Raw genomic sequence first — 12,479 nt, 5'->3', positions numbered from 1 at the left:
AAGACTTGTAACCCCATCCTCCATCCATGCCAAAATAATGGCAGAAACTTGGCATCCATGTTTCTATTGGCCCTCAGAGTGTGTTACAATAGAAGTCTGGAACAACATCACTGAATTTCAGGAGCCTTGTGCAAAAGATTTATAAGAACATAATACCTCAACATCAAAAAACAAATGTTATTCCAATGAGGACAAGCCCATCCCAAGAATTTAATGAAGGGAAATTAAATTCCAAGTGCAATCTATTGGCTAGGCAATATCAGTTTTTATAGAAGTGTGATTTTTATTTGCAAGAACTTAAATTATATTTGTTTCGGCTTGTAGCTAATTGTTTTGCACTTCACAAACAACTTGCAGTTACATAATGCTTTTAACATGAAGTATCCCAAGGTACTTCACAAGAAAGTTATCAAACAAAATTTGGCATCGAGCCTAAGAATACACAAAAAACAAAATTAGAAGCACATGAGAAAAAGGTGAACAGGTCTTGGTGAGAGTTAGGATGTGGGCAGCTGAGTTCTGAGTCATCTCATTTATAGAGGAAGCCAGCCATAGTTAACTCTAGACATAATATGGCATGGATGAGAGTTTTGTATTAAGGGCAGAGTATGGCTATGTTAAAGAGAAGGAAACAGGCAGTTTTAGTGATGGCCAAGAAAAATGGGCTGAAGGTTGTGATCAAATATAAGACTATGGTTATGAATAGTGAAGATTCAGTTTCACCGATGCCAGGGAGAAGGACGGAGTCAAAGGCTTATACACTAAGTTTATGACAGAGATTAAGGACAATGGCTTCGGTCTTCCCAATATTTAGTCTGGGGTAATTTCCAGAGGAAATGTCAGCCAGGTAATATTATAACTAAAAGATAATGGAGGAGTCAAAAGAGGTGGTAGTGAGATATAGTTGGAGATTAACCTTCACATGAACATTGAGGCTTTATTTTCAGATAGTATTTATGAGCAACACTTAGATGAAAAAGAGCAGGGGTACAAGGATAAATCTGTGGGAACACCAGAGGAAGTTATGGTTTGGGTACGAGACAAAAGCCACTGATTTCTTGGCTATGGGCAGATAGATAAAAATTGATCCTAGTACATTGGATTCCACCCAGTTGGAGAACACTGATTATAGAATTGTATAGTATGGCTAACTGTATCGAAAGCTGCAGACTGCTCAAGATGATTAAGGGAAATAGATTACTATCTTTGTAATCATATAGGATGTCATTTGTTATTCTGATAAGAATCACCACTGTGCTATGGCAGGAATGGAATCTGATTGGGGAGGAGTCACTAAAAAAAAAATTGGGAGGCAATAACACAAAGAAGTTGAAGATGGGATGGGCAATTTGCAAGCTCAGAAGGGTCAAGTTGAATTTGAGGAGAGGAGTGAAGATGGCTGACTTGAGGTAGAACGATTAACATGGAGGTCAGGAAATGAATCTGCGTGGTGAACAGTTTAGTGGGAACAGAGTCAAGGAAGAAATATATCAACCATGACCATAGTAAGCTGGGACCCCATTAACAAGAGAATGGAGAGAAACTAAACGCAAGTTTGGCCAAGGGGTAGGAATGGAAAGAGAAATGGCTGGCTGATCTTATGGCCTCAATCTTGCCCTTTTTCCAAAGTGAAGGTGCAAGAGACAGGGTGGAACAGTTTAAGTCAATAATGCACAGCATGAAACACAAAAAAATGGGAGTTATATTTGCAGTCCATGATGATCCTGTTTTGTGAATGAGTGGAGGGCCTTGTGGAATCTAAGCAGATCTAGCAGCGAATAGCTAAACCAGTCATCAGCAATATTCATACAAATCTACACTCAAGACTCAAGAGGGTGGAAATGAGGCTATAATGGGAAATAGCCAGGGTGAAAGAAAATAATGATTTTAATAGGGTCTAGGGTATTTAAGGTGGAGACAAGCTTTGTTTAAGTAGATTGGTCTTGGTAATTTAGTGCCAAATGTTAGAAAGCCAAGATTTTGAAACTGCCAGTGAAAACATCGAGGATCTTTTTTCAAGGCACAGAAGAAGCTGACGTAATGACAGAGAAGGAGACCAATCCATTTGTCCGCACTAGGTCCTTATCTTTCTATGCCTTGGCTATTTAAGTGCACGCCTAAATACCTTTCAAATGTAATTGTATCTGATTCCACCATCTCCTCTGGCAGTGCATTCCAGATGTCAACCACACTCCGTGTAAAACAAAAACTTATTCCTTGGATCCTCCTTAAAACTCCTTAAACTCACCTTAAACCTATGCTCTTTTGATTTTGATACCCCTACCATGGGAAAAATATTTCAACTATCTACCCTATCTCTCCTTTCATAATCTTATGTACTTCTATCAGGTCACCCCTCAGCCTCCTTTGCTCCAGGGAAAAGCTCGGGCTATCCAATCTCTCCCCATAACTAAAGTCTGCCAATCCAGGCAACATCCTAGTGAATCTCCTCTGTACTCTCTCCAGCACAATCACATCCTTCCTATAGTGTGTCAACCACAGCTGCACACAATACTCCAAGTGTAGCCTAACCAGTGTTTTGTACAGTTGCAACAGAACATCCCAACTCTTATATTCTATGCCCAAACCTATAAGGGAACCATGCCGTAAGCTTTGATCAGATGTTCAGATGCAGATTAGTTTATTGTCATGTACATCAGGGTGCAATGAAATTCCTTGTTTACCACCCTTTTGGCCTGCGTTGATACTTTCAGCAAACTGGGGACTTGAACTTGGACCCTTGGGTCTCTCTGTTTACCACATTCCTCAGTGCCCTACCATTTACTGTATATGTCCTACCCCTATTTGACTTCCAAAAATGCATCGCCTCACGCTTGAGGATGAAATTTCATCTGCCAATGCTCTGCCCAACTTTCCATTTGATCTATATCCTGCTGTTGCCTTAGGCTACCTTCCATGCTATCCACACAACCACTAACCATATCTCCTACATTCACATCCAAGTTGTTAATATAAAGCAGCAAAGGTCCTGGCACCAAACCCTGTGGTACATACTAATCAGAAGAACATCCTTCCACTCCTGCTCTCCACATCCTATCACCAAGCCAATTTTGGATCCAATTAGCCAGCTCACTTTGTGCCGCAACCTTCTACACCAGCAAATCATACAGGACTTTGTCAAACGCCTCATTAAAGTCCATATAGACTACATCTACCGCCCTGCCTTCATCAATTTCCTTTGTTAACTTCTCAAAAAACTCAATCAAATTAGTAAGACAGGATTTCTCCCAGACAAAGCCATGCTGACTATCCTTAATCAATTCCTGCCTTTCCAAATGTACACAAATCCTGTCCCTTAGAATTTTCCCCACTGATTTCCTTACCACTGACATAGGTTCATGAGCCTGCAGTTACCTGGCTTATCTTGCTGCCCTTTTTAAATAAAGGAACGACATTAACTATCCCAATTCATCCCTTTACTCTGAGGGTGATAAACCTTTAGAATGTTCTACCCCAGAGGGCTGTGAATATTCAATTCACTATATTCAAGATCTAGATCGACAGATTACTGGGTACTAAGGAAATCAAGGGATGTGGGCATGGAGTGGCAAAGCAGATGACATAAAGGACCAGTCATGTCTTACTAAATGGCAAAACAGGTTGAAGGGGGCAATTTGATCTACTTCTACCTCTATTTCATATGTTCCTAAAATGGACCTATATTTGGCAGTGCATGATGAAATAGTTCATGTCATTAGCAAATTAAGAAAAATGCATGCAGGAGAGAGCTTACATATGCAAAGGGAGGACATACACCTACACAATTGGAGCCCTGCAGACAAATGCCACTTCCAAAAGTCATATTGACCAAAAAAAATTAATATTCCTTGGAAAATTAAGCCCAGAAATTTGTGTTATTTTTCCAGTGTTACAATAGCAGTAGCAATCTTCCCAATGCTGTTTCGAAAAACTCTTAACAAAAAAAAGTGAATTTTTTAGCACTAGTAGGCTTCCTTGTGTATCATTACTACTTCAGGGACAGCAGATGTTACGGGTCAAATTTCCCACTTTTGTGGCACCTTTCCTCTTAGCTCTGACCTCAGGAAGTACTTCCTTAGTAGATCACACCACTATGCAACCAGCACTCTTTCTCTTATTGAGGAGTGTTACCAAGGAATGAGCATGTTTTACAATTGTAAGAAGGGTGGCAGGGAAACCTGCACAGGCTTCTGAAGAAAAGTGCATACAGGAGAGAGCTTATGTGTGCAAAGGGAGGACATAAATGTCCTCTATGGACACCTGCACAATTGAAGCCCTGCAGACAAATGCCACTTCCAAAAATTGTATTGAACAAAAGAAAATCAAGGATTTCCCACTTTCCTGGTCAAGCTATTTTGTCTTCTGCCAAGCAGCAGTGAGTAGCAAAGAGGCCATAAATGGCATACATCAGCAAAGACAGCCTATATCCGAGGCAATGTTTCTTAGGGTGAAGGTGACCTAGCTTTGATTTTGAGAACAATCTAAGCACTTGTGTTTGTTTGCTGCTTGAAGTTTGTCTGTAAAATCCACAAACACTTGCATTATTCTCAGTCAGGAAAACCTGTTGAAACCAAATGATGGGATTCAGTTTGGGTCAGTCAGCTTGCTGTGCATTTTGCAGAGGGTTGTGTAGCATTCTGCCCATGACTGGTGTGCCTGATCCCTTAAATAATATTGAGTTGGAGCCTTCAGCATTAATAAATACTGTTTATTTCTGTGGATGAACAATGTGATTCAGAGCAATGTGGTTAAAAATCTTAATGAAGGTGAATTTTGACATTGCACTATTGATAATTTTTTTTAAGGCCAACAGAACACCAGAAAAATAGCACTAAAGCACATTAAATCTTGCACCAAAAGACCATACAATATTAATGACTAAAGTTACTTTGCCCAGAAACATATACCTAACTGGTTAACATCAATTTAATACAAATTTCATCTGTATAGGCATTAATATCTAAATGGAGTAAAGACAAGTAATGAAAAATAGTAATGTAGGTTAACAAAGACATGAAAAGCAAAGCACTAGCTTTCATTTCTGAAGGACCATAATTGAAAAGCAGAGAAATTATTTTACACACATGGAACTTCTGTGTGGCTTGCACGTTGTGTGCAGCACACAAATTATAAATAATAGTAATAAAATTAATAGAGGTAATGGACAAAGTCATACTGTATGGAAAATAGCCTTTTGACCATCAAGCACCCACCTAAACCAAATCTACACTGATGCCATTTTTTATTCTCCCCACATTCCCACCAGCTCTCCCCAGATTCTAACACTCTTCTACACACAACAGGGGCAATTTACAGTGACCAATTAACCCACCAATCCACATGTCTTTGGGATGCGGTAGAAAACTAGAGCACCTGGAGGAAACCCATATGGTCACAGGGAGAACATGCCAATTTCTGTGCACACAGCACTAGAAATAATTGTAGGTCTTGCAACATCTGAAGAGAGAATCATAAATGGAGGGTCAATTACCTGAAATGTTAATTCTGTTTCTCTATCCGCAGATGCTATTTAACCTGCTGAGCATTTCCAGCATGTTCTGCTTTTACTATAGCATGTAGGAGTGGGATAGATAAATGCTTAGGTATATTTAATGAAAAGCCAAAGAAATTAGTATTAAGAATGTTTATCTGAGCGGTCAGGTTAAAATATTTTGTACCATTAACAGCAAGAGTAACAGCACTTGCTGTTGTTGCAGAGTAAAACTTCTGACTCCCATGCACACAAAATTAAACATGGGAGCATAGACAGTGCTCTATGTGATCTGTTGCTTCACTGCAAACTGCACTATTGCCAATGGAACGTGCACACAAGCTATTCATCCAATCTTACCCCCAACTCTGGTTTTAAAAATGGCTAAAAATGTTAGGATTTGTACAATCAGGAATAATGAGTTTTTAAAAGCCATTATAAATGATAACTTCTCCTTAGCAGTGGCAAGTTAATCTTGTATGTGGAGACTCATTTCCTCAGTAGAAAATTAATGTTGAAAATATTTTTCCTAAAAAACAATAATTAAAATAATGTCTTTGTTTTTTTTCTTTAATCTGTCTCTCTTAATCTTATGTGTTTGGCCCAATTTTTATTTGAGTTCCTGCACAATTATTTAAGTACAATTTATACTTCCTTTTATTTTAAAACTTCTTGCTTTGATCTTCCTAGATCAGAGGCCTAAAACTCTATTGACGAACCCAGGAAATGAGGTGAAAAGCAAAAGCTGTCCCCTTGTCATCCAGGCATCCTTTGTCATGCAGTCCAAGATCTAGGCCATTACCTTTTGTTGTTAAGGGCTTCATTGCTGGTTTCTCATTTTCTTTTCTTGTTTTGCTTCCTTTCAGTGATGGTTTAGAGACAGTATTTGTAGTCTCTGCAAAGTATTACAGACATAAGATGATAAATTATAAAAACAACAAGTTTATTGTTAAAGCCTATCTGCAGTTTCTTTTAGAGTTACATTAATACCCGTTATTAGCAAATGTCATGAAATCTCAGAGTTTTGTAAGATTCGTTATTATGATAAACTCTTTAGGTTCTAGTTCTATGACCTAACAATTTGAGAATTTTATTTGTTCCAATATCTGAAATCAAAGAAGAGCAGCATGTCAAATATCAAAACAACTTTCTTAATTCCTTCACCTTTAGGTAATTCATGCTACAACCCCATTCTTAATTTAGAATTAAATAGAATTTTCCCGATGTTGGTATTCATTAAGGTGAGAGATGAACTGTAGAATGGAACATTTCTACTTTGCACATCATGACAACATTAAGTGCTTCCTGACAATTTATTTATAGTGTTGCTCAGATGAAATGCTAATCTTTTCCTTGGCAACGTGGTTAACTCCCAGTCTCAGAACTATACCTTTCCTTTGCCAAGGAGTATATTATTTTCCATTTCTGAAACTGCCTATTGGCTTTGAGTGAAGATGTCAGATTAATGGAAAATTCAGTTCTAAGTTATCTCAAAAGAGATGCTTATTGGAAATTTGGACTTACTCTTCCTCTGTTAGTTTTGGTCCATTTATAATAATGAATATAACATCACATGGGATACAAAGCCAAATTCACAAGATGTGCTCTTGGCAAACAAGAGGCATAAATTTACTCCTTAAATATCTAGTCTGACCATTAGATCCAGAGGCAAATTGACAGCATAACCACCTCTTAATCCTCCATTCATCCTACCTTCTTTTATTCCTTCCTTGTCAAGTAACTCATCACGAGTATGCTCTATGAAAAATTGTACAAAGACAATAATTAGTAGGCATTCATCCTGTGCAAGATATTAAAAATAATTTCTGAATGAATTATTGACCCCATTAGCCCATTATTTTCAGAGAGGTGGGAAAGGGTGGGGGGGTGGGGAGGAAGTAGCAACAGGGAATCCTGTAAATGTGGATAATGCCAAGGTCCTGACAAATTTAGAGCAAACTCCATTTTTTCCCTGCGAAAAAGATCATCCGTTCCTGGCCAGCTACCATCCAGAGTGAGAGGTTGCCTTGCTGTTGGCTGAGAAAGCCTGTGGTGGTAGGTCATAGCCAGAGAGCAGAGAGGACAGAGGGAGACATCATTGTTGCAAGGTCAACAGTGAGAATGGAGAAACAGCATTGAAGATGAGATCAGGGAGACAAGATATGAGGTAAGGTCGTTGCCTGATAGGAAACTGGGAGCCATTAGATCAGGGAGTGAAGTCAGTGGGGCAGGAGTGGATCTGGTTGGTGGTTGGGATGTTGCTTAGATTGTGGGGCAGTAGAAATAAGGCTGCGTCCTCAGCCCTCTACTCTACTCCCTATACACTCATGACTGTGTGACCAGATTCTGCTCTAACTCCATCTACAAGTTTGCAGATGATACCACCGTGGTAGGCCATATTTCAAACATTGATGAGTCGGAGTACAGGAAGGAGATAGAGAGCTTAGTGGAATGGCATGACAACAACCTTTCCCTCAATGTCAACAAAACAAAAGAGCTGGTCATTGACTTCAGGAAAGGGGGCGGTGTACATGCACCTGTCTACATCAACAGTGCTGAGGTTGAGAGGGTTGAGAGCTTCAAGTTCCTGGGAGTGAACATCACCAACAGCCTGTCCTGGTCAAATCACGTAGATGCCACGGCCAAGAAAGACTAGGCTAAAGAAATTCAGTATGTCCCCTTTGACACTCACCAACTTTTATCGATGTACCATAGAAAGCATCCTATCTGGATGCATTACAGCTTGGTACGGCAACTGCTCTGCCCAGGTCCGCAAGAAACTGCAGAGAGTTGTGGACACAGCCCAGCGCATCACGAACACCAGCCTCCCCTCCTTGGACTCTGTCTTTACCTCTCACTGTCTTGGTGAAGCAGCCAGCATAATCAAAGACCCAGCCCACCCAGGTCATTCTTACTTCTCTCCTCTTCCATTAGGTAGAAGATACAGAAGCCTGAGGGCACGTACCACCAGACTTAAGAACAGCTTCTACCCCACTGTGATAAGACTACTAAACGGTTTCCTTATACGATGATATGGACTATGACCTCACGATCTACCTTGTTGTGATCTTGCACCTTATTGCACTGCACTTTCTCTGTAGCTGTGACAATTTACTGTTATTGTTTTTACCTGTACTACATCAATGAACTTTGTACTAACCCAATGTAACTGCACTGTGTGATGAATTGACCTGTGCGATCAGTATGCAAGACAAGTTTTTCACTGTACCTTGGTACAAGTGACAATAATAAACCAATACCAATAAAAAGCTAGGTTATGAGATTGTGGGGAGGTGGTGAAATATATTGAGTTGTGGGCAGTAGGGAAACAGTAGGTGTTGAGGCAACAGAAAGGTAAGTTATGCTTTGGGGAAATGAGTTAAGAATTGGAAAAGCACTAAGGCACTCCTGCTTCTGCTCCTGCTGGTTCACCAGCAGTGCTAGAAAAGCAATCATTTGCCTTCCCCTAAGCTTCTGGGTATCCTGAGTCCTGCTCCCAAGCAAGTAAATATTCAAACTGGGAAAATATGAGACACATAGCTTTATTAAAATGTTGAAATTACATATCTGGCTCTGGTAAATGGCTGATTTGTCCACCCACCAACTCATTAAAACAATAAATCGTTTTGATGGAGATAGGTTTGGCTGGATTTCTGATTTTTGAAATTTTAACAATCTGTCACTGCACTCTTGCTCATTAGATGGGAGTTAAACTGACCATTCTGAAAAAGAACATTTCCAAGAGGCGTTAAAACTTTGGTGTCCACTGAGACAAAGAAAGCAGGTTAATATTTTTATGGAATACTCTTCTGTTGTTATTTACATATCTGGAAGAAGCAGTTGTAAGCCAACATTCTTTCAGTAATTTCTTTACTTCTTCCAATGAGATCGACTTCCCTTCATGAGTATCATAATAAAAGCACTTTGAAAAAAGTTGAGAAATGGCAATGTGTTTTTTGCAAAACAGTTGCACTGAAAAAGTTATGTTATTCATCAAGGAGAGGTGTGCTTCAAAATATGCCTATAACAAGGATTACACAGTTGCACAAATTGCTTTAGTTTTTGTGCAATTGTGTAATCCTTGTTATAAGCATATTTTCAATGAGTAATCTTTTAAATATGTACAAACTGTTGAGATAATTAAAAACACAGATAAATTATTGTTTTTTTATATAATTCAAAGAAAAAAATAAGGTCAAAACTATACCTGGTTTCCTTGTAATAGCAGGTTTTGGTGATGAGCTTTTCTCAGGATGGATATCTGCATTGTTGGAAGTTGACTGGCCACCTGAAAGAGTTATTGATAATCTTATTAGGAATTGTACTTAATTTTGCACACATAGCACTAAAGATGGCTTATCCTACACAGCCCCAGTATATGCACTGATTCTCAGTTTATATTCCTAAGATCGCTCAGCTCTTGACATCATCACAGCTTTGGTCCAAGTATAGACAAAAGAGTTAAGTTTGACATTAAGGCTGCATTTGACAAAGTGTGGCATCAAGAGGCCCTAGTAAAACTGAAGACAATGAAAACTCGAGGGAACATTTTCTAACAGCTAAAGTCATTCCAAACACAAAGCAAGATGCTTGTGGTTGTTGTAGACCAATCACCCCAGTCTCAGAACATTATTACAGAAATTCCTCATACCAGGCCCCACATTCTTCAGCTGCTTCATCAGTGACCTTCCATCCAATATGTATCAAAAGTGGGAAAGATCACTGATGATTGCACAATGTTCAGTTCTATTCATAACTCTTCCTTGATTGCAAGGAGCAAGACCTCAATTACATTCAGGCTTTGACTGATGTGACAAGCAAATTTCACATTACACAATGACAATCTCCAACAAGAAAGTGTCTAATTAACTTCTTATGACAACCAATGGCATTAGCATTCTTGGATACCTAACCAATAAAGTCCCATGACTTCTCCCATTCACTAGAAGTTGGAGAAGTCCCATAAATACTGTAGCTATAAGAGCAAGAGAATAATTTTCCACTTGCCTGGACAAGTAAACACAAAAGAGCAATAGAACCATCCAAAAAGAAACCTCACTTGATTGGCACTCTGTTCACCAACCTGGCATTCACTTAATCCACCACTGCCACAACATAGATGTTCTGTGAGCCATTTATAAAGTGGACTGCAACGCCTCCCAAACCCACCACTCCACTAGCTGGAAGAAGAAGGGTAGCAGGCATATGGCAACACTATCACTCACAAATTGTTCTCCAAATCAAACATCATTCCATCGGCACTGCTGAATCAAGTTCTTCTAACACCCTACCTCATAAACTGTGGCATTATCTTCATCACAAAGACACTATTGATTTGCAATAGAGGCTCACCACCACTTTCTAAAGGGCTATTGAATGCTGGCCTTGACAGTGATGCGCACACCCATTATACAGCCCTACAATTTTAGCACCCATCTAGCTACTAGGATATTTTAATGGAATGTGAATAGTGAATCAAGCCAGTTACAAGAATGGAGTTTGGATAGTATATTTCTCTTTGATATAATTGTTAGTAACAGAGACTGAGAAACAAAAACTGAAGTGAGACAAACAGACAAAAATATCAGGACATACCCCATCAATAGAAGGCCTTAATAAATAAAGCATTGTCACCCTTGATTAGGATACGTAAAACATATCAATCTTGATTAGGAAGCACAGGAAAAAATAATGCACAAGAAGTCCATTTGCGATTACTTCCAAATTAAACATAATTTATTTATATCTTCTTTACTGATAATAATGTTCAGCAGAGGAAATTAAACCCCGAATTGAAGAAACAGCATTCCAAGACATGGTATTTAATGCAAACTGATAAGATTATTTGCAAAGTACAAATTTGTAAAACCCACCACTACAAAAATAAAGCATATAATCATCAAAATATAGAAAAGTCACATCTATAATAATGTACTTGCATTTTCAATTGGCCCATTAAAAAGTTGAATATTGCAGTACATACTTCACATAAAATTTGTGATACACTGACATTACTCAATATTCTAATAATATAAAGGACCCATTAGGTTTGCAATTGATATTGGTAATGAGTAGATCTGTAGAAAGCAGTTTGCATTGAGTCTGATTACTGATAATGCAATTAATAATTATTTCTATAAATGTTGATACCCAAATGTTCAGCCCATGAATGCAGTGAGCAAACTGATCTAACAGCTATACGACAATATACAAAGAATATAAAGAAATTGATATTTTAAGTTCTAACATACCCACGACTGCTTTTGTACTAAGCTCAGGCTTTTTAGGAAGTAGTTTCAAGTTTGTTCGATTGTGCGCTAAAAAGGAATGGAATATCTGAGAATATATCACATATAGGACTATCATTAGGTAATACATTAAAGTGCAGATTATCAGTGCATAACTAATTGCTTAATCATCATTTTTAGAGGTTACCTATACAAATGTAATAATGAGAAACAAAGAAAATACTATATTTGTCCCCTTGCTATTTAAGAAACAATTCTGCTAGTCTAAAATATACCAGAGGGATTACATATTTATCTCAAGGTTTTATCTATCATTTATTTCTGTGTACAGAAATTATAAACAGGCAGCAAATTCAGATGGTTAGGAGAGGTGGGTTAGTGTAGGGAGGGAAAGCTTTGTACAATGACAATGATAATATATTCAGCCAGGCCTGTTTTTAAGTATGAAGCCCAGGGATGTCCACAAGGCAGAGGGTGGAGTTGGGGAAAGGGGTGAGAGGAAGCAGGAACATGGGCCCTTTCAATAATCATCAAACTAAGACACAAGGTTATGGATGTGAGCACACACATTTGCTGCAACAATTAAGAATATGTATGCATGACCTTCATAAAGTCATCAAATGTAAATCTAACCCAAATCCAAAATCTTGCACCTTAAACAATACAAGCCTTAGACTCCATTGGGCACTGATACATGAATACTGGAACTCTTTGGCACTTGATTCAGTTACCTAATCTTC

At 38.6% G+C, this 12,479-nt stretch overlaps 1 protein-coding gene across 3 annotated transcripts in view; it reads right to left on the bottom strand.

Moving 5' to 3' along the window:
• LOC127569467 (target of Nesh-SH3-like) overlaps positions 1-12,479 on the bottom strand; it is a 232,237-nt gene that overhangs the window by 147,816 nt on the left and 71,942 nt on the right. For all 3 annotated transcript variants that reach the window (XM_052014150.1, XM_052014151.1, XM_052014152.1), the window contains exons 8-11: positions 11,743-11,808; positions 9,699-9,779; positions 7,205-7,249; positions 6,294-6,386 (exon numbers count right to left, since the gene is read on the bottom strand). In XM_052014150.1, the coding sequence (XP_051870110.1) occupies positions 6,294-6,386; positions 7,205-7,249; positions 9,699-9,779; positions 11,743-11,808 (285 nt within the window). The remainder of the gene's footprint in view (positions 1-6,293; positions 6,387-7,204; positions 7,250-9,698; positions 9,780-11,742; positions 11,809-12,479) is intronic.

The sequence above is a fragment of the Pristis pectinata genome, chromosome 4 (genome assembly GCF_009764475.1).
Source record: "Pristis pectinata isolate sPriPec2 chromosome 4, sPriPec2.1.pri, whole genome shotgun sequence".
Taxonomy (NCBI): domain Eukaryota; kingdom Metazoa; phylum Chordata; class Chondrichthyes; order Rhinopristiformes; family Pristidae; genus Pristis; species Pristis pectinata.
The sequence above is the reverse complement of the archived record's forward strand: the minus strand, read 5'-3'. Positions and strand labels throughout refer to the sequence as shown.